Source organism: Natrix helvetica (genome assembly GCF_964273705.1).
Source record: "Natrix helvetica genome assembly, chromosome: W".
Taxonomy (NCBI): domain Eukaryota; kingdom Metazoa; phylum Chordata; class Lepidosauria; order Squamata; family Natricidae; genus Natrix; species Natrix helvetica.
In genome coordinates, this window is record NC_138555.1 from 82,304,777 (window position 1) to 82,326,950 (window position 22,174).

The 22,174-nt window shown below is 48.3% G+C and overlaps 1 protein-coding gene across 1 annotated transcript in view; it reads right to left on the reverse strand.

Annotated features, from left to right (window-relative positions):
* Positions 1-22,174, reverse strand: part of LOC309400397 (myosin-6) — a 78,713-nt gene that overhangs the window by 37,911 nt on the left and 18,628 nt on the right. Inside the window, exons 8-18 of the mRNA XM_081968869.1 lie at positions 21,313-21,411; positions 19,750-19,853; positions 19,487-19,625; positions 18,958-19,076; positions 13,396-13,545; positions 13,115-13,285; positions 9,367-9,676; positions 6,832-6,905; positions 4,863-4,950; positions 3,141-3,258; positions 2,669-2,792 (exon numbers count right to left, since the gene is read on the reverse strand). Coding sequence (XP_081824995.1) covers positions 2,669-2,792; positions 3,141-3,258; positions 4,863-4,950; positions 6,832-6,905; positions 9,367-9,676; positions 13,115-13,285; positions 13,396-13,545; positions 18,958-19,076; positions 19,487-19,625; positions 19,750-19,853; positions 21,313-21,411 — 1,496 coding nt within the window. The remainder of the gene's footprint in view (positions 1-2,668; positions 2,793-3,140; positions 3,259-4,862; positions 4,951-6,831; positions 6,906-9,366; positions 9,677-13,114; positions 13,286-13,395; positions 13,546-18,957; positions 19,077-19,486; positions 19,626-19,749; positions 19,854-21,312; positions 21,412-22,174) is intronic.

Consider the following 22,174-nt stretch of genomic DNA (forward strand, 5'->3'; position numbering starts at 1 on the left):
GGTACCAAATTAAAAACCATACAAATAATAATAAATATAATTAAAATCGGATTAAACTTTAAACCCCTGTACAAGTTTATAAAAATTTAAAACTTAGCCTTAAGACCAACCCGTGAAATTTAAAAATACAGACTGAGGTGGGAGAGCTGGAATTAGGCCAGGCCACTAGATTAAACAGGTGGGTTTTGAACTTCTTGCGGAAGGAGCGGAGGTCCGTGGTTGTTCTAATATCAGGGGGGAGGTCATTCCAGAGGGTCGGGCCCATCACAGAGAAGGCCCTTCCCCTGGGCGTCGCCCGCTGGCACAGCCTAGTGGACGGCACCCTGAGGAGTCCCTCTCTGTGTGAGCGGATCGGCCGAAGGGATGTGTGGGGCAGGATACGATCCCGCAAATAACTAGGTCCTGTGCCATGGAGCGCTTTGAAGATGATAATCAACACCTTGAAACGCACCCGAAAAGCTACAGGTAGCCAGTGCAGCCCGCGCAGGAGAGGTGTTACGTGGGAGTATCTAGCGACTCCCGAAACTGCCCGCGCGGCCGTATTCTGAACCAACTGCAGTCTTCGGGTGCATCTCAAGGGGAGTCCCATGTAGAGAGCGTTACAGTAGTCTAGCCGGGACGTCACGAGGGCATGGGTGACTGTGCGAAGGGCGTTCCGGTCCAATAGGGGACGCAATTGGCACACCAGGCGAACCTGGTGAAACGCCCCCCTTGCCACGGCTGTCACATGGTCGTCCATTGACAGCCGGGCATCTAGGAGGACGCCCAAATTGCGTACCCGATCCACGGGGGCCAGATGTTCGCCCCCAATGGCCAGTGATGGAATCAGCTGGTTGAACCGGGGTGCCGGTAGCCACAGCCACTCCGTCTTGGACGGGTTGAGCTTGAGTCTGTTACTTCCCATCCAGATCCGTACGGCTTCCAGACACCGGGACATCACTTTGACGGCATCGTTGGGGTGGTTTGGGGTGGCCAATTCGAAGAGGGGTGGACTTCGACTCCCAGGATTCTCATGCAGGCTGGGGAATTCTGGGAGTCGAAGTCCACAGAGCTTCAAGCCGTGGTGGGATTCCAATGGTTGAACAACCGGTTCTCCGCCCTAATGATTTCTTTCAACAACCAGTTCACCAAACTGCTCGAAAACGTAACCACCGCTTCTCCTGAAGTGGTGCGAACCGTCTGAATCCCACCACTGGCTTCAAGCTGCCAAGGTGGAGAAACTCTGCTTTAGACCGAAAGGAAACTGTTTTAGGTTAAAGTCCAGGTGGTGATTTTAAAAAGTTAGGTCTCCTTTAAAGTCACTTGCAGATCTCCTCCCTCCCTTCCTTCGTCATCCCATTCTTCCTCTTCTCCTCCCTCCCTTCCCTCCCTCCCTCCCATTCTCTCCCCTCTTCTCCCTGTCTCACCTTCCTTCCTTCATCCCCTTCTTCCCCTTCTCCTCCCTCCCTTCCCTTCCCTTCCCTCTCTCCCTCCCTCCCATTCTCTCCCCTCTTCTCCCTGCCTCTCCTTCCTTATTCATCCCATTCTTCCCCTTCTCCTCCCCCTCCCTTCTCCTCCCTCCCTCCCATTCTCTCCCCTCTTCTCCCTGCTTCGCCTTCCTTCCTTCATCCCCTTCTTCCCCTTCTCCTCCCTCCCATTCTCCCCCCTCTTCTCCCTGCTTCTCGTTTCTTCCTTCTTCATCCCATTCTTCCCCTTCTCCTCCCCCCTCCTCCCTCTCTCCCATTCTCTCCTCTCTTCTCCCTGCCTCACCTTCCTTCCTTCATCCCCTTCTTCCCCTTCTCCTCCTTCCCTTCTCCTCCCTCCCTCCCATTCTCTCCCCTCTTCTTCCTGCCTCGCCTTCCTTTCTTATTCATCCCATTCTTCCCCTTTTCCTCTCCCTCCCTTCTCCTCCCTCCCTCCCATTCTCTCCCCTCTTCTCCCTGCCTCGCCTTCCTTCCTTCATCCCGTTCTTCCCCTTCTCCTCCCTCCCATTCTCTCCCCTCTTCTCCCTGCTTCTCGTTTCTTCCTACTTCATCCCATTCTTCCCCTTCTCCTCCCCCTCCTCCCTCTCTCCCATTCTCTCCTCTCTTCTCCCTGCCTCATCTTCCTTCCTTCATCCCCTTCTTCCCCTTCTCCTCCCTCCCTTCTCCTCCCTCCCTTCTCCTCCCTCCCTCCCTCCCATTCTCTCCCCTCTTCTTCCTGCCTCTCCTTCCTTCCTTATTCATCCCATTCGTCCCCTTTTCCTCTCCCTCCCTTCTCCTCCCTCCCATTCTCTCCCCTCTTCTCCCTGCCTCGCCTTCCTTCCTTCATCCCGTTCTTCCCCTTCTCCTCCCTCCCATTCTCTCCCCTCTTCTCCCTGCTTCTCGTTTCTTCCTTCTTCATCCCATTCTTCCCCTTCTCCTCCCCCCTCCTCCCTCTCTCCCATTCTCTCCTCTCTTCTCCCTGCCTCACCTTCCTTCCTTCATCCCCTTCTTCCCCTTCTCCTCCCTCCCTTCTCCTCCCTCCCTCCCATTCTCTCCCCTCTTCTCCCTGCCTCTTCTTCCTCCCTCCCTCCCTCCCTCCCTTCCTGCTTCATCCCATTCTCCGTCCTCCTTCTCCTCCCTCCCTCCCTGTTGTAACTCGAGGACTATCTGTATTCTAAAATCCCCTTCCCGGCCTCCTTGCCAGAAAAGGGATTTGTTCGCCTCACCTTGGTGTGTCCAAATTTGTACTGGTTGTGATCGATGTCCAAGGTGCCTAAGAGTTTCTCGGCCCCCTTCCGGCTGTCGATGAACTGACCCTCTGGAATGGCCGCCGGGTTTAGGATCCGGTACCTGGCAAGAAAGCAAAAAAAAAATTGGCTGTATTCTTTTGCTAAAGGGTAACTGAGATTTGATCAGGAAAGAGAAGCAGCTAGATCAGATGTGAGATTCAGCCGGTTCGGGCCGGTTCAGGCGAACCAGTAGTAGAGATCTGCGGGTGGGCCTGCCTATCCGCCCCGGTTTTATGCTGTGCCATTTAGCCACGTTTTTGTATCGTGGCGACCACAACTGGATGCAATATTCCAAGTGTGGCCTTACCAAGGCCTTAGAAAGTGGTACTAACGCTTCGCGCGATCTTGATTCTATTTTCTCTATTAGACAGTTTGAACGGATCCCGGATTGCCGGAACAGTGGGTTCACCTTTGCCTGAAATCCCCGTAAAGGATCCGGTTGGGGAATCCTTTCCGACAGATCCGGATCCCCTCCAGAACGCCGTTGCAACGTAACTGGTGCATGACCAAGGGATTGTCCATCACACCTGAGAAAGAAAACGAGAGACAGGGAGTAAATGAAAAGAAAAAAAAGACGTCCTCCCCTTAGAAAGATCAAAAGGGAACATCAGAATTCAACAAAACATATGCATTATTATTATTATTATTATTATTATTATTATTATTATTATTATTCGATTGTATCACAGCGGCCAGTTGTTTCGCCGGATTTGGCATTGATTACTAGTCGGGCCCCACCCAGGGGCCTAGGACGTCGTAACGTATTTTCGTAATATACGTGCAGATCCAAGCAGTGCAGCTTTTTGCATTTGACTGATGGTGATTTTGTCAAGTTTTAAATGGAATTCCAGTGCTTTTGGAATAGCACCCAGTGTGCCGATTACCACTGGAATTACCACTGCTGGTTTGTGCCATAATTGTTGAATTTCGATTTTTAAGTCCTGGTATTTCGCGATTTTTTCATGTTCCTTCTCGGCTACCCTGCTATCACCTGATATTGCAATGTCTATGATTGTAACCTTATTTTTCTCAATCAGTGCGATGTCTGGTGTGTTATGCGCCAGTATTTTATCCGTTTGTATGCGAAAATCCCACAGGATCTTTTACCATCTGATTTTCGGTGACTTTTTCAGGCTTATGTTCCCAACAGTTTTTTGCTGTTTTAATATTATAATTTTGGCACAAATTCCAGTGGATCATTTGTGCTACTGAATTGTGCCGCAATTTATAATCAGTCTGCGCAATTTTTTTTACAGCAGCTGAGTATGTGGTCAACAGTTTCATCAACTTCTTTGCAGAGTCTGCATTTGGCATCATCAGAGGATTTTTCGATTTTGGCCTTAATGGCATTTGTTCGGATAGCTTGTTCTTGCGCAGCCAGGATTAGTGACTCTGTTTCTTTTATTCTATTATTATTATTATTATTATTATTATTATTATTATTATTATTATTATTATTATTATTATTATTATTATTATTATTATGTTAATCTTTGGTGAGATTCACAGCCTTTCGGGCTGGTTGGTAGCTGAACAGCTCAAGTCCTAACCAAGGACCTAGGAACTGTTAAGGTAACGTCGGAGGATATAAGTTGTTCCAAGTAGGGTGGTTATTATTATTATTACTAGAGAAAGAGAGAGAGAGAGAAAGGGAGAGAAAGAGAGAGAGAGAGAGAAAGGGAGAGAAAGAGAGAGAGAGAAAGGGAGAGAAAGAGAGCAACAGAGAGAGAGAGAGAGAGAGAAAGGGAGAGAAAGAGAGCAACAGAGAGAGAGAGAGAAAGGGAGAGAAAGAGAGAGAGAGAAAGGGAGAGAAAGAGAGAGAAAGAGAGAGAGAGAGAGAGAGAGAGAGAGACAGAGAGAGAGAGAGAGACAGAGAGAAATTTGGGCCCATTCCCTGACCTTTGGCCCTCAAACTTCCTGGAAAAAAAGGAGGAAGGACTTCCTTTTTCCGTTTCCTTCCTGGTTTTTCAGCCTGCCGTTAAGCAGGAAACGCAGGAGAGGAGGAGCAGCGTCATTCGCAGCTGACTCCAGCAAGCCGGCTGAAGAAATCTTGTGTGTGAGAGTTCCCCAGACTGAATATCTGGCTGCCCCTCCCCCTCAGCGGATCCCTCTGGTTCCCCCACTGGATTACCGGGGGCCTTTCGCTCGTTGGGGATGAGGCACCGCACGAAATGAGGGTGGGTGGTCTTGAGGTTGGCCATCAACTTGTTGAGGTTCTCCTGCGAAAAGAAAAGGGGAAGGAGAAGAAGAGGAGGAGGAGGAGGAGGAGGGGAGGGGAAGAAGGAAGGGAGGGAGGAAGAGAGGGAGGGAAGGGAGGAAGGAGAGGAGAGACAGAGGGAGGAAGGCAAGGAAGGAAGGAGAAGGGAAGGAGGAGAATGGGATGAAGAAGGAAAGGAGGGAGGGAGGAAGGAAGGAGAGGCAGGGAGGGGAACAAATGGGATGAAGGAAGGAAGGAGAGAGGAGAAAGAGAAGGAACAAAGGGAGGGAGAGGCGATGAGCGAGGGTCAGAAGGAAGGGAGGGAGGAGAGAGGAAGAGAGGAAAGATGGAGGAAGGAAAGAGGAGAGGAGAGATGAAGGGAGGGAGGAGGGAAGGAGGGAGGAGAAGAGGGGAAAGAGAAGGGAGCGAGGGAGAGGAAATGAGAGGAGGGAGGGAAAGAAGGAAGGAAAGAGGAGAGGAGAGATGGAGAAGGAAGGAAGGAGGGAAGGAGAAAGGAGGAGGGAGACAGAAGAGGGAGGGAGGAGGGAAGGAGGGAGGAGAAGAGGAGAAAGAGAAGGGAGAGGAAATGAGAGGAGGGAAGGAAAGAGGAGAGACAGAGAAGAGAGGAAGAAAGGAGGGAAGGAGAAAGGAGGAGAGAGAGATGGAACAGGAGGGAAAAGAGAGGGAAGGGAGGGAGAGGAGAAATGGAAGTAGAGACAAAGAAGCGAGAGAGAGATAAGAAGGTGGGAGGAAGGAAAGAAGGAAGGAGAGATGAGAGAGAGAAGGAACAAAGGGAGGGGAAGATGAGGGAGGGTCAGAAGGAAGGGAGGGAGGAGGAGAAAGAGAAGTGAGAGAGGTAGAGGAAATGAGAGGAGGGTGGGAAAGAAGGAAAGAAGAAAAGAGGAGAGACAGAGAAGAGAGGAAGGAAGGAAGGAGAAAGGAGCAGAGAGTTAGATACAAGAGGGAGGGAAGAGGGAAGGAGGGAGGAGAAGAGGAGAAAGAGAAAGGAGAGATGGAGAGGAAATGAGAGGAGGGAGGGAAACAAGGAAGGAAGGAAAGAAAGAGAGGATAGACAGAGAAGAGAGGAAGGAGGGAAGGAGAAAGGAGGAGAGAGGGAGATACAAGAGGGAGGGAGGAGGGAAGGAGGAAGGAGAAGAGGAGAAAGAGAAGGGAGAGAGGTAGAGGAAATGAGAGGAGGGAGGGAAAGAAGGAAAGAAGAAAAGAGGAGAGACAGAGAAGAGAGGAAGGAGAGAAGGAGAGAGGGAGATACAAGAGGGAGGGAGGAGGGAAGGAGGGAGGAGGAGAAAGAGAAGGGAGAGATGGAGAGGAAATGAGAGGAGGAAGGGAAAGAAGGAAGGAAGGAAAGAAAGAAAGAGGAGAGACGGAGAAAAGAGGAAGGAAGGAGGAGAGAGAGAGGGGACAAAGGAAGAGGAGAGGAGAAATGGAGGGAGGGACGAAGGAGAGAGAAAGAGGAGAGATGGCAGGAGGGATAGGAAGGTGGGAGGAAGGAAGGAAGGAGAGAGAAGGAGGAGAGGGACAGGTGAGGAGAGAAACCTTCATTAGGTTTCTCCTTGCAAACCCTTTGGGAGGTCAAAACCAACATTTGGTCCTTCACTTGTATGGCCCTCAACTCCCAGAATTCCCCAGGCCAAGTTCGGACAACCCTGTTGGAAACAAGGTTCAGAAATTCCAGCGGTGGGTCCTCGTCCTCTCCGAAGCCCGGACCCTCTGCCCCCCGGGAGGTCCTGTGTCCCTCAGAGAGGAGAGGAGGACCTCTGGGAGAGGTCTCCAAGCTTCTGGATTCTCCCCAACGGCCAGGATCGGCCCCGCCATTTCCCCACAGCTCCCCCGCGTAGGCGAGCCGTAACCCATCTTTCTTGTCCTGGGGGTTCCCGCCTCGTACCCGGTGAAGTGCCGAGACCGTCTGGAAGGAGGAGCCCTTCTTCTTGGATCCTTTGCCCTTCCCGCCTTCTCCGCCTGAGGGAACAAGAGACGGTTGAGGCAGGGAGGCCATGATGGGACTCTCGCCCTCCTGTGCACAAGCACAGGGAGTCCTCGACTTACAACGATGTGTTTAGCCACCAAAGTTAGGGTGGCCTTGAAAAAAAATGATTTACAACTAGTCCCTGCCCTTATGGTCTTTCCTCTCCTTTCCTTTTTTCTATCTTCCTTTTTCTCTTCCTTTCCTTTTTCTACAGAGAAAGACTTCTCTGTAGAATGAAACCAACATGCACTGAGTATATCCCTTTCAAATCTTCTTCATGTCCGATTCTGGCCCTACCCAGTGGGAATTGGACATACAGGTAGTCCTCGACTTACGACCGCAATCAAGTCCAAAATTTATGTTGCTAAGCAAGACATTTGTGTGACGTGAGTTTTGCCCCCTTTTATGACTTTTCTTGCCACGGTTATTAAGCGAATCACTGCCATTGTTAGGCTAGCCACATGGCTGTTAGGTGAATCGGGCTTCCCAGGGACAGTACGACCGTCATAAATACGAGTCAGTTATCAAGCAGCCAAATTTTACTGAAGTGGCCAGGGGGATGCTGCATATTTTTCTCTCCTTTTTCTATCTTTTCCTTTTTCTATTTTCCTTTCCTTTCCTTTTTCTATCTTATCTTCCTTTCCTAGCTTCCTTTCCTTTTCTATCTTCCTTTCATTTCCTTATATCTTCCTTTCCATTTTCTATCTTTCTTTCCTTTTTCTATCTTCCTTTCCTTTTTCTATCTTCCTTTCCTTTCCTTTTTATATTTTCCTTCCCTTTTTCTATCTTCTTTCCCTTTCTGGTTTGTGTCTCTCCCAATTGCCTTCTCCAGGACATTTCCAAGCTGTTGAGGGCCCTCAAGAGCAGAAGATAATACAATACAATACAATACAATACAATACAATACAATACAATACAATACAATACAATACAATACAATAGCAGAGTTGGAAGGGACCTTGGAGGTCTTCTAGTCCAACCCCCTGCCTAGGCAGGAAACCCTATACCATTCCAGACAAATGGCTATCCAACATCTTCTTAAAGACTTCCAGTGTTGGGGCATTCACAACTTCTGGAGGTAAGTAGTTCCACTGATTAATTGTTCTGTCAGGAAATTCCTCCGCAGTTCTAAGTTGCTTCTCTCCTTGATTAGTTTCCACCCATTGCTTCTTGTCCTACCCTCAGGTGCCTTGGAGAATACTTTGACTCCTCCTTCTTTGGGGCAACCCCTGAGATATTGGAAGACTGCTATCATGTCTCCCCTAGTCCTTCTTTCTATTAAACTAGACATGCCCAGTTCCTGCAACCGTTCTTCATATGTTTTAGTCTCCAGTCCCCTAATCCTCTTTGTTGCTCTTCTCTGCACTCTTTCTAGAGTCTCCACATCTTTTTTACATAGTGGCGACCAAAACTGAATGCCGTATTCCAAGCGTGGCCTTACCAAGGGATTGTAAAGTGGTATTAACCCTTCACGTGATCTTGATTCTATCCCTCTGTTGATGCAGCCTAGAACCGTGTTGGCTTTTTTGGCAGCTGTTGCACACGGCTGGCTCATATTTAAATGGTTGTCCACTAGGACTCCAAGATCCCTCTCACAGTTACTACTGTTGAGCAAGGTACCACCTGTATTGTCCCTGTGCATTTCGTTTTTCTTGCCTAAATGTAGAACCTTACTCTTTTCACCATTGAATTTCATTTTGTTAGATAGTGCCCAATGTTCAAGTTTGTCAAGATCCTTCTGTATCTTAAGCCTATCTTCTGGAGTGTTGGCTCTTCCTGCCAGCTTGGTGTCACCTGCAAATTTGATGAGTTCCCCATTTATTCCCTCATCCAAATCATGGATGAAGATGATGAAGAAGATAAGATCCACTGGACCTCAAGATTGGAAGCTGGTGAGCAAAGAGCACCCTCATTAACCCCGACTCTTATTTTCCTGAGAGGCATTAATACCGAATCTCTGAGAGGCTGAAAATCTGGGTGTGTCTTCTACAGTGAATACAGCATTTTTATGCCTCCCGAAACCCCGTCCCCTTCACCAAAATGGCCGTGCAGAGCCTTTATGAGGCTTCCAGAGCGCTCCTGGGGGTTGGGGAGGGCAGGAATGAGCAAAACAAATCCTGTTTTTTGCTCAATTTTGCCCCCTCCCCGCCCTCAGGAGCACTCTATAAGCTTCCCGGTCCACTTTTTTTGACAAAAAACGGGCTCGTTTTCGTGAAAAACAGGCCATTTTTTGCTCATTTTTGCCCCCCCCAGAACACTCTACAAACCTCCTAAAGGCTAAGCATGCCCTTTAAAAAAAAAGAGCCCGTTTTCACAAAACACAGGCCGTTTTTGGGGAGGTTTGCAGAGTGCAAAAACTTTTTTAAAAAAAATTTGCCTCTTCAAAACCTCGGTGCGTCTTATACTCTGAAAAATACCGTAATTCTCTCTTTCCTCTTCCCTCCCCAATCTCACCTGCCTCGTTGCCAGCGTAGCTCGAGAAGAGCGTGGCCAGGAGCTTCAGGGCTGACTTCTGGAAGAGGCCCACCACGGTCTCGTTGAGGGGGTCCTTGTTCTTCTCCAACCACCCGTTGATGTTGTAGTCCACGGTGCCGGCGTAGTGGACCAGTGCAAAATGGGCCTCCGGTTTCCCCTTGGCGTTGCGGGCTTTTCCGAAGTTGGCCGACTTGCCCAGGTGGTTGTCGTAAAGTTTGGCCTTGAAGGTCATGTCGCTGGCTTTGGGGAACATGCATTCTTCTTCCAGGATGGACATGATGCCCAGAGGCTGATCGTCCCAAGAGATGGAGAGGAAAGAGACAACAATGAAGACAGAAAGGACAGAAAAATTTAAACCATCCGGGAAGTCTAAACGACCTTTCTACAGGAGGTCCCGAAAGGTGCTTTTTCAAGAGGCAACTGGTTTTTCTTGGAAGACGTTTTGCTTCTTCAGTTCAAAACGAGGGTCCTTTGTCTTTTAAATGTAGGTGGACTGCTGAATCTAGTCCCGATGGGTATCTTGCAGTCAGGTGAGGCAAGTGAGGCACAGCCTCACCGCTCTCTTCATGAAAAGAGAAAAAAAAAAGTAAAAGGAAAAAGCTGAGCTAGTTGCTGCCTCACCGTGGATGACTCTGCTCAACTGTTTTAAAAAAGCCTCTAAAAAAGCGCCCTCTACTATGAGGCAGGAAAACTGCGTGCCTCCTCTAGTCTGACTGTAGGCGTTTTATGATCACCAGAGCAGAATTAAGCAAGGGTTAAAAGCTTAAAAATTCCTGATGTAGGTGAGGCACTCAGTTTTCCTGCCTCATAGTAGAGGGCGCTTTTTAGAGGCTTTTTTAAACAGTTAAGCAGAGTCATCAACAGAAGCCAGGCAAAGAGCCATGCTGTAGCGCACACACTTTCCCCCAGCCTCTTTCTTTTGGAAGGCTCGGATCGGCTCCCCTCCTGCTTCTCTTTCTCTCCTCTCACCCCAGCCTGCCAGGAGGAAGTGAGTGGGTGGGCTTTATTGCGTTCCGGGCATTTCCCACCCAGATCACAGGCTGCATTTGTAATGGTGGAGGTGTTTGGGGAAGGCAGCAGGGGAATGGGGGGGGGGATGGCAGAGGAGCTGCTTTCAAGCCACTGGAAAAGATATCCAATCCAACTTTTGAGTGTGTGTGTGTTTGTTTGAGAGTGAGTGAGTGAGAGAGGGAAGGGGGTAGGAGAGATAGTCCAATCCAACTTCTCTGTGTGTGTGTGTGCGTGTGTTTGAGAGAGGGGGAGGAAGGAGGGGAAGGGAGAAGAAAAAGAAAATGAAAAAAGGAAATTTATTTCGCAAAGGAGAAAAACAAATGCTGTCACTTTAAATCGGAACTGAGCATGCCTGGCTGTGGAATTCTGGGAGTTGAAGTCCACAAGCCTAAAAATATTTGAAACCCACCACTGGGTCAGTGCCTCACCAGCCATAAACCTCACCGCACGTCGCTGGTTTCTTCTGTGTTGTGCCATGCGATTGTGAAGTGTCTGTTTTGTTTCCCCGATGTGTAAATTTGCACGGGGCTCACTGCATCGTACTCAGAGGTGGTATTCAGCAGGTTCTGACCAGTTCTGGAGAACCGGTAGCAGAAATGTCGAGTCGTTCAGAGAACTGGTAAATACCACCTCTGACTGCCCCCGCCCCTATCTATTCTCTGCCTCCCGAGTCCCAGCTGATTGGGAGGAAATGGGGATTTTCCAGTAAGCTTCCCCTGGAGTGGGGAGGGAATGGAGATTTTACAGTATCCTTCCCCTGGTGTGCTGCCCCAGCTGTATATGCTGTAGATATTGTAGGAATTAAGAGCTGTCTCCTTTAAGAAACTACCTCCTTTGGAAATGTAGGCAGAAACTGCCTGATGGGAAATGTAGTTCCGTGACATGTGATCATATCTGTGTTTCTGATTGGCCACTGGAGCGTGGCAGAACACCTGGAGAGGGGTGGGTATGCAGATCTTACAGTATCCTTCAACAAGCCACACCCAGCAAGCCATGCCACGCCCACCAAGCCACGCCCACAGAACCGGTAGCGACATTTTTTTTTGAATCCCACCAATTTTTTGATTGTACTGCATATACCCGGTGGCCTCAATGACTCAAAGGCTGCAAATGACCAGCTGTCTGCAAGGAGTGTAAATCCTTCCATTCCCCACCATCCGGGCAGAGCTGAAGAAGCTTCTTGGGGGAGAAGCGAAACGTCTTCGAAAGGAAAAAATAGAAAGCCCAGTTGCCTCTTGGAAAAAAAGCTCCTTTGGGACTCCAAGTGGCCTCAATGACTCTCTAGAAGGCTGCAAATGACCAGCTGTCTGCAAGGAGTGTAAATCCTTCCATTCCCCACCATCCAGGCAGAGCTGAAGAAGCTTCTTGGGGGAGAAGCGAAACGTCTTCGAAAGGAAAAAATAGAAAGCCCAGTTGCCTCTTGGAAAAAAAGCTCCTTTGGGACTCCAAGTGGCCTCAATGACTCTCTAGAAGGATGCAAATGACCAGCTGTCTGCAAGGAGTGTAAATCCTTCCATTCCCCACCATCCGGGCAGAGCTGAAGAAGCTTCTTGGGGGAGAAGCGAAACGTCTTCGAAAGGAAAAAATAGAAAGCCCAGTTGCCTCTTGGAAAAAAAGCTCCTTTGGGACTCCAAGTGGCCTCAATGACTCTCTAGAAGGATGCAAATGACCAGCTGTCTGCAAGGAGTGTAAATCCTTCCATTCCCCACCATCCGGGCAGAGCTGAAGAAGCTTCTTGGGGGAGAAGCGAAACGTCTTCAAAAGAAAAAAACAGAAAGTCCAGTTGCCTCTTGGAAAAAAGCACCTTTGGGACAAGCAGGACCTGGATGACAGAGAATCTCCCTAGACATCTGGATGGAATTATTCAACATTCCCAGGAGAAATTGTGGAATTAGCCAAGGAGGACCAGCTGGTTGTGTCCCCCTCCAAACGACCCAATTCTTGTTCAGAGAAGCTCATCTGAGATACTTTAATAATAATAATAATAATACTTTAATTTATAGACCGCACCCTTTCCTAAACAGGACTCGGGGTGGTGTACAGTCATATTAAAAACAATGTGGATACAAAAATATAGATATACATAGATAGACGGAGGAGGTAGGATATGCACTGTACAATAATAAATTAAAATTCAAATAAAAATTAAAAATTTAAAAATTACCCTTAAAACTACCCAAAATAAGATGTTTGCCAGGAGGTTGAAAGTGGGACTATAAATCAGTTAAGCCAGCTAATTGGAACAGGTGGGTCTTAAGTTTCTGTCGGAAGGAGCGGAGGTCGGTAGTAGTTCTAATATCGGGGGGGAGGTCATTCCAGAGGGTTGGGCCCATCACAGAGAAGGCTCTACTCCTAGGCGCCGCCCGTTGGCACTGCTTGGCGGACGGCACCCGGAGGAGTCCCTCCCTGTGGGAGTGGATTGGTCGCAGGGATGTATGAGGTGAGATGTGATCCCGCAGATAACTAGGTCCCGTGCCATGGAGCGCTTTGAAGATAGTAACCAACACCTTGAAACGCACCCGAAAAACCACAGGCAGCCAGTGCAGCTCGCGCAGGAGTGGTGTTATATGGGAGTATCTGGTCCTCCCCATGATAGCCCGCGCAGCCGCATTCTGAACTAGCTGTAGTCTTCGGGTGCATCTCAAGGGGAGCCCCATGTAGATACGCTCTGGAGAACCAACGATGGAAGGCTTACCCGATTCCCCCAGCAGCTTACCTTCTCAATCAGGTCAATGCAGGCCTGGAGGTCCATGCCAAAGTCAATGAAGACCCATTCAATGCCCTCCTTCTTGTACTCCTCTTGTTCCAGCACAAACATATGATGGTTGAAGAACTGCTGCAGCTTCTCGTTGGTGAAGTTGATGCAGAGCTGCTCAAAGCTGTTGAACTGGGAGGGAAGGGGAAAAAGAAAGTTATGGACCAGCCAAAGTCAACCCAACAACGTGGGTTGCGCAGGTCTCACCCTGCTCCGTGTAGACCCTATTGTGATGGACTTACGTCGAAGATCTCAAACCCTGCTATGTCCAGCACACCGATGAAATACTGGCGAGGTTGTTTGGTCTCCAGGGAGTTGTTGATTCTGACCACCATCCAGCTGAACATTTTCTCATACACGGACTTGGCCAAGGCCCCGATGGAATAATACACCTGGGTGCACGGGAGAGAACAAGGCATAGTGAAACGTTAGAGTAATACAGTTGGAAGGGGACCTTGGAGGTCTTCTAGTCCAACTGCCTGCTCAAGCAGGCAAACCCTATATCACAGGGCCAATCACTAGAAATCTGTGACTTCTAGTTACTTCTAGTTCTAGTTACTTCTAGTTCCAGCTACGTAACACCACCAGTGTTAATTAGATTTCAATGAGTAATAAAACATCTGCGAACGACAGCCAAGAGAGCACCAACTTCTAATTTCCCACAATGCCCCAGGATTCTGCCCTATGAAAAAAGTCGACCTCCCTCTCGCTTAAAATCCCTTCCCAGTCCTTAAACAGCCCAGGCATTTCAATCCCATTTTTTTTAATCTTCTGAAAGAACGCGAGAGCCCAAATTGGGCTCAAACCAATGTTGGTTTAGTTCCAACCCCGTCGGACAGTCGCCTGCCTAAAGCCAATAATCAGGGCTTAAGACTAGCAAGCTTCCCTTCATCCTGCGAGCATTTCTCCATTGATTGATCTGTCAGGCTAAACCTCTGGAGCGCGAATCCGGCAGAAGAGCAAGCAAATCTATCAGATTTTTTAAAAAGACGGGATATAAATAAACAACATAAATCTCGTCCGGGATCGCCTGCGATCAAAAGGAATTGTGAAATCGAGGCTCCCTTTTTAAAAAAAATAACCCTGCGTCGCTTTGCAAAATTGCTTAACAATAGAGGGGAGTCTTCAAATTACGACCGCAATGGACCTTCGGCCAATCGTCAGAAGTCAGGGACTTGTAGCACCATATTGGGCGTGAGAGCCAGCTGGGTGACATTGGGCAAACCTGGGAGTTCTAGTTCTGTCTTAGACATGAAATCTGGTTGAGTGATCTTTGGGCAACTGCAGACGTCAGGGACTTCTAGCGCCATGTTGGGCGTGAAAGCCCGCTAGGTGACCTTGGGCCAATCTGGGAGTTCTAGTTCCACCTTACACATGAAATCTGGTTGGGTGACCTTCGGCCCATCACCAGAAGTCAGTGACTTCTAGCGCCATGTTGGGTGTGAAAGCCCGCTGGGTGACCTTGGGCCAGTCTGGGAGTTCTAGTTCCACCTTACACATGAAATCTGGCTGGGTGACCTTCGGCCCATCACCAGGTGTCAGTGACTTCTAGCACCATGTTGGGCGTGAAAGCCAGCTAGGTGACCTTGGGCCAATCTGGGAGTTCTAGTTCCACCTTACACATGAAATCTGGCTGGGTGACCTTCGGCCCATCACCAGAAGTCAGTGACTTCTAGCACCATGTTGGGCGTGAAAGCCAGCTAGGTGACCTTGGGCCAATCTGGGAGTTCTAGTTCCCCCTTACACATGAAATCTGGTTGGGTGACCTTCGGCCCATCACCAGAAGTCAGTGACTTCTAGCACCATGTTGGGCATGAAAGCCAGCTAGGTGACCTTGGGCCAATCTGGGAGTTCTAGTTCCACCTTACACATGAAATCTGGTTGGGTGACCTTCGGCCCATCACCAGAAGTCAGTGACTTCTAGCGCCATGTTGGGTGTGAAAGCCCGCTAGGTGACCTTGGGACAATCTGGGAATTCTAGTTCTGCCTTACACATGAAATCTGGTTGACATTTCATGACCCTACCAGGCAACATCATCAGTGCTAGAAGGGAGAGGAGGAGGAGGAGGAGGAGGACTGCGGGGTCCTTAGTATTCTCTCGGGGTAATCTTCGAATTACAACCACAATGGACCCCAACATTTCCGTTGCTAAGCGAGACAGCTGTTAAGTGAGGTTTCGCCCCATCTTAGAATTTTTCTTGCCAGAGCTAGGAAGCGAATCGCTGCCGCTGTTCCGTGACGAACGCACGGCCGTTAAGTGAATCGGTCTTCCCCATTGTCAGAAGGTCGCAAAAGGAGGTCGCGTGACACAACACACACACACCGGATCACTGCAACTGTCATAAATACGAGTCAGCGGCCAAACGGCTGAATTTTGATCGCATGACGGTGGGGAATGCTGCGGCGGTGAAAAACGGTGATAAATCGGCTTTTTTTAGTGCAGTTATAACTTTGAACCGTCACTAAATGAATGGTTGTAAGTTGAGGACTACTTATAAATAGCCCGGGTATCCTTTTTCACCATTTCCCCTCCCCTCAGTTTCCAGTGTTTGAAAGAAGAAATATCTGAGTAAGATGCCCATTTTTCCGTTTCTGGCCAATGCTACCTAGGCTTTAGATCAGGGTTCCCCAATATTTTGGACCTCAGGGATCACTAAATTCATAATTTTAAATCCCACGGACCACTAATATGATCTGCTTAATGACCGGCTGGGTAGGCGGGGCTAGGTGGTCATGTGACTGGGTAGGCGTGGCCAACTCAATGTCACTCACATCGAGGGGCGCATCCCAGTCTCTTCTCGCCCCTCCCCTCCCCGCCACTTCTCCCCTGCCCGCTAAGCTAAGCAGCCACCGCGAGAAAGAGTCGGCAAACAGTTCAAATTGGCTCAGCAGAAGCACCTCACTGAGGACTAGGAGCATGGGCTTTCCAAGCAGAGGGAAGACCTGCAGGAGTGCAAGGCCAGGTGCCGGCGCCTGAAGCCTCAGCGGGCTGAGATGGTCGGCCAGTTCCAAGCCAGGATGCTGTCCCACTGGAACGAGGCCCTCCAGCTCTTTGCCACCGGCGGCTCTTCCTTCCAGCCTTCGCCCAAGACGCCGAAGCAGACCCCAAGTCGGAATTTCTGCCCCCCTCCGACTCGCACAAAAAGACCCCGAAGGGGGACACTCTCTTCAACAACACGAGCATTCATTGCACATATCCATCCCAAGCGCCGTCGTTTGAGGACCCCGGATGTAGTGCAATATATAAAATGCAAATAATTTTTCTGCGGATCCCCCAAATTTTCTCGCAGACCAGCAGTTGGGGACGGCTGCCTTAGAAGGAGACAAAGCTATCAGCCAGGGTTGCGAGCCCTTGTATACTTGTGGCTTGCTTTGTGTTTGGGGTTCCAGCTGTCGCGGACATAACTGAAAGCCATTTCTGGGACAGGTGTTTGCGGAGCCTGGCTCCCCTCCCCCCGAATCCGCAGCCTCAGACCTTCCGCTGAGCCCGTGATGCCAAAGCGAAAGGAAGAAGGATAAGGCCTTGGCAAAGCCACGCTCGGAATGTTGCATCCAGTTTTGGTCACCACGATATAAAAGAAAAAAGAGACTCTGGAAAAAGTGCGGAGAAGAGCGGAGAAGAGGATCAGGGGACTGGAGGCTAAAAGATATGAAGAACGGTTGCAGGAACTGGGTATGTCTAGTCTAGTGAAAAGAAGGATAGATGGATGGATAGATAGATAGATAGATAGATAGATGGATGGATGGATGGATGGATGGATGGATGGACGGATGGATGGAGGTAGGTAGAGAGAGAGAGAGATAGATAGAGAGAGAGAGATAGATAGATGGATGGATGGATAGGTAGATAGGTAGATAGGTAGATAAATAAAGATATAGGTAGGTAGGTAGGTAGGTAGATATAATGAGAGAAACGGTAGATAGATAGACAGATCGATAGATAGATCGATAGATAGATAGATAGATAGATAGATAGATAGATAGGTAGGTGTAGGTAGGTAAGTGGGTATATAGGTAGGTAGGTAGGTAGGTAGATGTAGGTAGGTAGGTAGATGTAGGTAGGTAGGTAGATGTAGATAGGTAGGTAGATGGGTAGTAGATAGGTAGGTAGGTAAGTAGATAGGTAGATAGATAGGTAGGTAGGTAGGTAGGTAAGTAGATAGGTAGATAGATAGGTAGGTAGGTAGATAGGTAGGTGGGTAGATAGGTAGGTAGGTGGGTAGATAGGTAGGTGGGTAGATAGGTAGGTAGATAGGTAGGTAGATAGGTAGGTAGGTAGATAGGTAGGTAGATGTAGGCAGGTAGATAAGTAAGTAGATGAAGGTAGGTATGTAGATGGGTAGTAGATAGGTAGGTAGGTAAGTAGATAGGTAGGTAGATAGGTAGGTAGATAGGTAGGTGGGTAGATAGGTAGGTAGATGTAGGTAGGTAGGTAGATAAGTAGGTAGATGGGTAGTAAGGTAGGTAGGTAGGTAGGTAAGTAGATAGGAAGATAGATAGGTAGGTGGGTAGATAGGTAGGTACGTAGATAAGTAGGTAGAGGGGTAGTAAGGTAGGAAGGTAAGTAGATAGGAAGATAGGTAGGTAGGTAGGTAGATAGGTAGGTAGGTAAGTAGATAGGTAGATGTAGATAGGTAGGTGGGTAGATAGGTATGTAGGTAGGTAGATGTAGGTAGATAGGTAGGTAGATAGATGGATGGATGGATGGATAGATAGGTAGGTAGGTAGGTAGAAAATAAAGATAGATAGATAGATAGATAGATAGATAGATAGATAGATAGATAGATAGATAGGTAGGTAGGTAGGTAGGCAGGCAGGCAGGCAGGCAGGCAGGCAGGCAGGCAGGCAGGCAGGCAGGCAGGGAGTGAAACAGGTTGGTTGGTTGATAGGTAGGTAGGTAAGTAGAGTGGAAGGAAGGAAGAATGGTAGGTAGGTAGGTAGGAAGATAGATAGATGGATGTAGCTAGGTAGGAAGGAAGGAAGAAAGAAAGAAGGAAGGAAGGAAGACAGGCAGAGAGAGAGAGAGAGAAAGAAAGAAAGAAAGAAAGAGAGTGAGAATAACTTTATTGTCACTTTGAATGTACACTAATCGGCATACCTTAAAGTGAAATTCCATTGCATCCCTCTCTCCAAGGGTTGCCACCTCCATTATATACATTACATAAACATGACAGAATAAATAAATTATGTATATACCCACATATCTTAGATGACCCAGAGAAACAACCTAGTCTAGTTCGGATGTATACATGCGTGTACATGGCAAAATGAGAGCAGTCTTCCAATGCAGGTAGTCCTCAACTTACAGCAGTTTGTTTAGTCACCGTTCAAGGTTACAACAGCACTGATAAAGAGGACTTATGACCATGTTTCACACTTACAACCATTGCAGCATCCCTCTGGCCCCATGATCAGAATTCAGTCACGTGGGCAACTGGTTGGTATTTATGATGGTTGCCCCGTCCCCGGGGTCACGTTTTTGCACCCTTCAGACAAGCAAAGTCCACGGGGATGCCAGAACTGTACGACTAACTTAATGACTGCAGTGAATCGCTTAACAACTGGGGCAAGGAAATTTCATTCATACATTCACTTAACCCACGTCTCGCTTAGCAACCTAAATTCTGGGCTCCATTGTGGTCGTATGTCAAGGACCACCTGTCCTGAGGAAATGAGCCCTTCAAGAATTGCAAGTTCAACAGGTGCTGTTTTGTCAATTTGGGCTGCTCTGGGAAAAGCGGGACTTCCAAGGACTTCCCTCTTGGACATCTCTGACCGAGTCTAGGAGAAGGAAGCATCTTTACCTGTTGGACATTTTGCCCTTTGGTGACATATTCGTTGCCAACCTTCACTCGGGGGTGACACAGCCCCTTGACCAAGTCGGCCGAGTTGAGACCCATCAAGTAGGCGGATTTATCCGTGTCTGGAGAATGAAAGAAACGATTCCAGCAAATTTCACGGGAGCATAAATATTCCTCTTCCGATGTTTCTCTTCCTTCCATAGAAGTCTTCTTCTTCTATGACACTCAGGGAGACCTTCTCTATCTGTCTTCCTCCAAAAATGTTTCCCTCTACCCCTGAAATTCCCAACCACCAATGGAATTCTGCAGATATACTGTTTATATATATAATATACATACACAGCAAATAAAGAGAACAGTCACCATGTGCTTTACTGCTTAACTGTAACAGGAAATGGGAAACTCTAGTTAGAACAAAAGGGCATAGAGGATATAGCACAGATCCAAACTTGTAAACACTGCCATCTACTGATTGAATACTGCTGTAATTGCTGCCTAGAAATGTATTCCGACAATGAATTCCAACACTCACCCTCAGTCCCGTCAGGCTCAGCCTGTTCTTCGCGCTGCTTCTGCTTGAACTTCATGTTCCCGTAGTGCATGATGGCGCCCGTCAGCTTGTAGACACCCACTTTTTCTTCAGGGGTGAAGCCCAGGACGTCAAAGGCACTCTGAGTGGAAAAGAGGTGGGTGAGTAGAAAGAGACAACGTCCATGAAACGTGAAGAAGACGTAGGTTGATCCGCTTGCTACCCGTTCCTGAAAAGTTGGTGAACCTCAACCTAAATTCACTTACATCGGTAGCCATTAGCTCTTCAGTGTCATCGATGGAGGCCACCGTTACTTCTCCTTGGGAGACGTAGTGGTAGTCGTAAGGGTTGTTGGTGACCAACAAGAGATCTGTTAGATAAGAATGGGAGGAAAAGTTATGAGATGAGCTTATTCACAATCCCGGCAGTCCTTGACTTACGACCACAACGGAGCCCAAAATTTCTATTGTTAAGTGAGACATTTCTTGCTGCCGTTGTTAAGTGAATCTGGTTTCCCCATTGACTTTGCTTGTCAGAAGGTCCACAAAATGTGATCACATGACTTTGGGACACAGCAACGGTCATAAATATGAGCCAGTTGCCAAACAACTGAATTAGGATCACAGGAAAGGTTGTAAATTACAGGCAAATTCTGGGTTGGGGAATTCGGGGAGTTGAAGTCCACAGGTTGTTAAGTTGCCAAGGTTGGACACCCCTGGCATAGACCCAATCCGAATTGCCAACATTTCCTGCTGGCTGCCCATAAGCCAAGTGAATGGGAAAGCCAGCAGGAAGTCGAATATGATCCTTGCTTTATTTTATGAAGCTTCTCTTAACAATAACAAGTGGAAATTACAACTGGTCCTTGGAGTGCCAACCATTGCAGTGTCTCCACAGTTATGCGATTACAATTGCCAACATTTCCTGCTGGCTGCCCATAAGCCAAGTCAATGGGAAAGCCAGCGGGAAGTCGAATATGGTCCTTGCCTTATTTATGAAGCTTCTCTTAACAATAACAAGTGGAAGTTACAACTGGTCCTTGGAGTGCCAACCATTGCAGTGTCTCCGCAGTTATGCGATTACAATTGCCAACATTTCCTGCTGGCTGCCCACAAGCCAAGTCAATGGGAAAGCCAGCGGGAAGTCGAATATGGTCCTTGCCTTATTTATGAAGCTTCTCTTAACAATAGGAAGTGGGACTGCCAGAACTGCTGTCACTAAGCAGCACAGTCACGTAATACCGCATTTTATGACTGTATTTCCCTAGCGACTTACTCCGGTCTTAATTGCCGTCGCAAACCAAGGACTTCTCTGTAGAATGAAACCAACATGCACTGAGTAAATCCCTTTCAAAACTTCTTCATGTCCGATTCTGGCCCTACCCAGGGGGAATTGGACATAGAGGTAGTCCTCGACTTACGAGTGCAATCAAGTCCAAAATTTATGTTGCTAAGTGAGACATTTGTGTGATGTGAGTTTTGCCCCCTTTTGCGACGTTTCTTGCCATGATTGTTAAGCGAATCACTGCCATTGCTAAGCTAGCCACACGGCTGTTAGGTGAATCGGGCTTCCCCATTGACTTTGCTCGTCAGAAGGGGGATCACGTGATCCCAGGGACAGTACGACCGTCAAAAATACGAGTCAGTTATCAAGCAGCCAAATTTTACTGAAGTGGCCAGGGAGGTGCTGCAACCGTCATAAGTGTGTAAAACTTGAGTCCCTTTATTTAGTGCTGTCGTAACTTTGAAGGGTCACTAAATGGATGTTTGTAAATCTGTATACATCTTCCTTCTACCCCCGCCCCAAAGAAAAACCCATATAAAACTTGCCCAGAAGTTCTGGTTTCTTGTTAGACAAAATCTGATAGAAGATGTGATAATTTCTTTCAGATTTCAGCTGAAAAATCACCCGAGACTTCTCTAAGAGATCTAAAAAAAAAAGGAGAGAGAAAAGAGAAATATAATAGAGGGTATGTAATGTTGTAGCCCAACAGATTCGGACAGTGAGGAGGTTGTGGGGGGACCTGGAGCCAGTCCTGGAGTCTGGGGAAGGCTCTGATGTGGGCTCTGTGTCGGAGGCAGAGAGGGGGCCAGAGCTGTATGCCAGTTATCAGCTGCCTTCGGAGTCAGACATCAGTGAGGCAGAAGAACAGCTGGAGCCTGTTCCCAGTGTGCGCATGCGCAGAGCGGCCAGACAAGAAGGGAAGAGCTATAGAACAGGGGTCGACTTGGGAGTAAGGCCACAGAGGGACGATGAACGGCCCCTCCCAGAGGAAATAAAAGAGGGAGCGAAAGGGGAGTGGAGTTTGCAGGAGACCATTAGTTCCCTTCATTGGTTCGAGACTCTCCGAGACTCCTTGCCAAGTTCTGCAGAGATCGGCCTGGCAGCTCTCTAAGCCAGATAAGGTCTGTGACCGTAAATCCTCCCTTGAAGGACTTTGCTGGATGTGAAGGAGCAGAATTCACAGCCAATTAATCAAAGGGATTTTTTTTGTCGGGACAAGGAATTTGCTTCAGGCTCTTTGGAAGCCTCGGTCAGAACAGACACCAAAAGCCCACCCGAGGTTGGGGGAACGAGTGGTCTCCTTTTCAAGATGGAGGTCTGTGGAGATTCTCAAGTCATCCAGGGGTCATGGTTGTCCCAAAGGGGAAAAAAAGATTCTTTTTCTCAAAAGAAAACTGGAATTTCTGT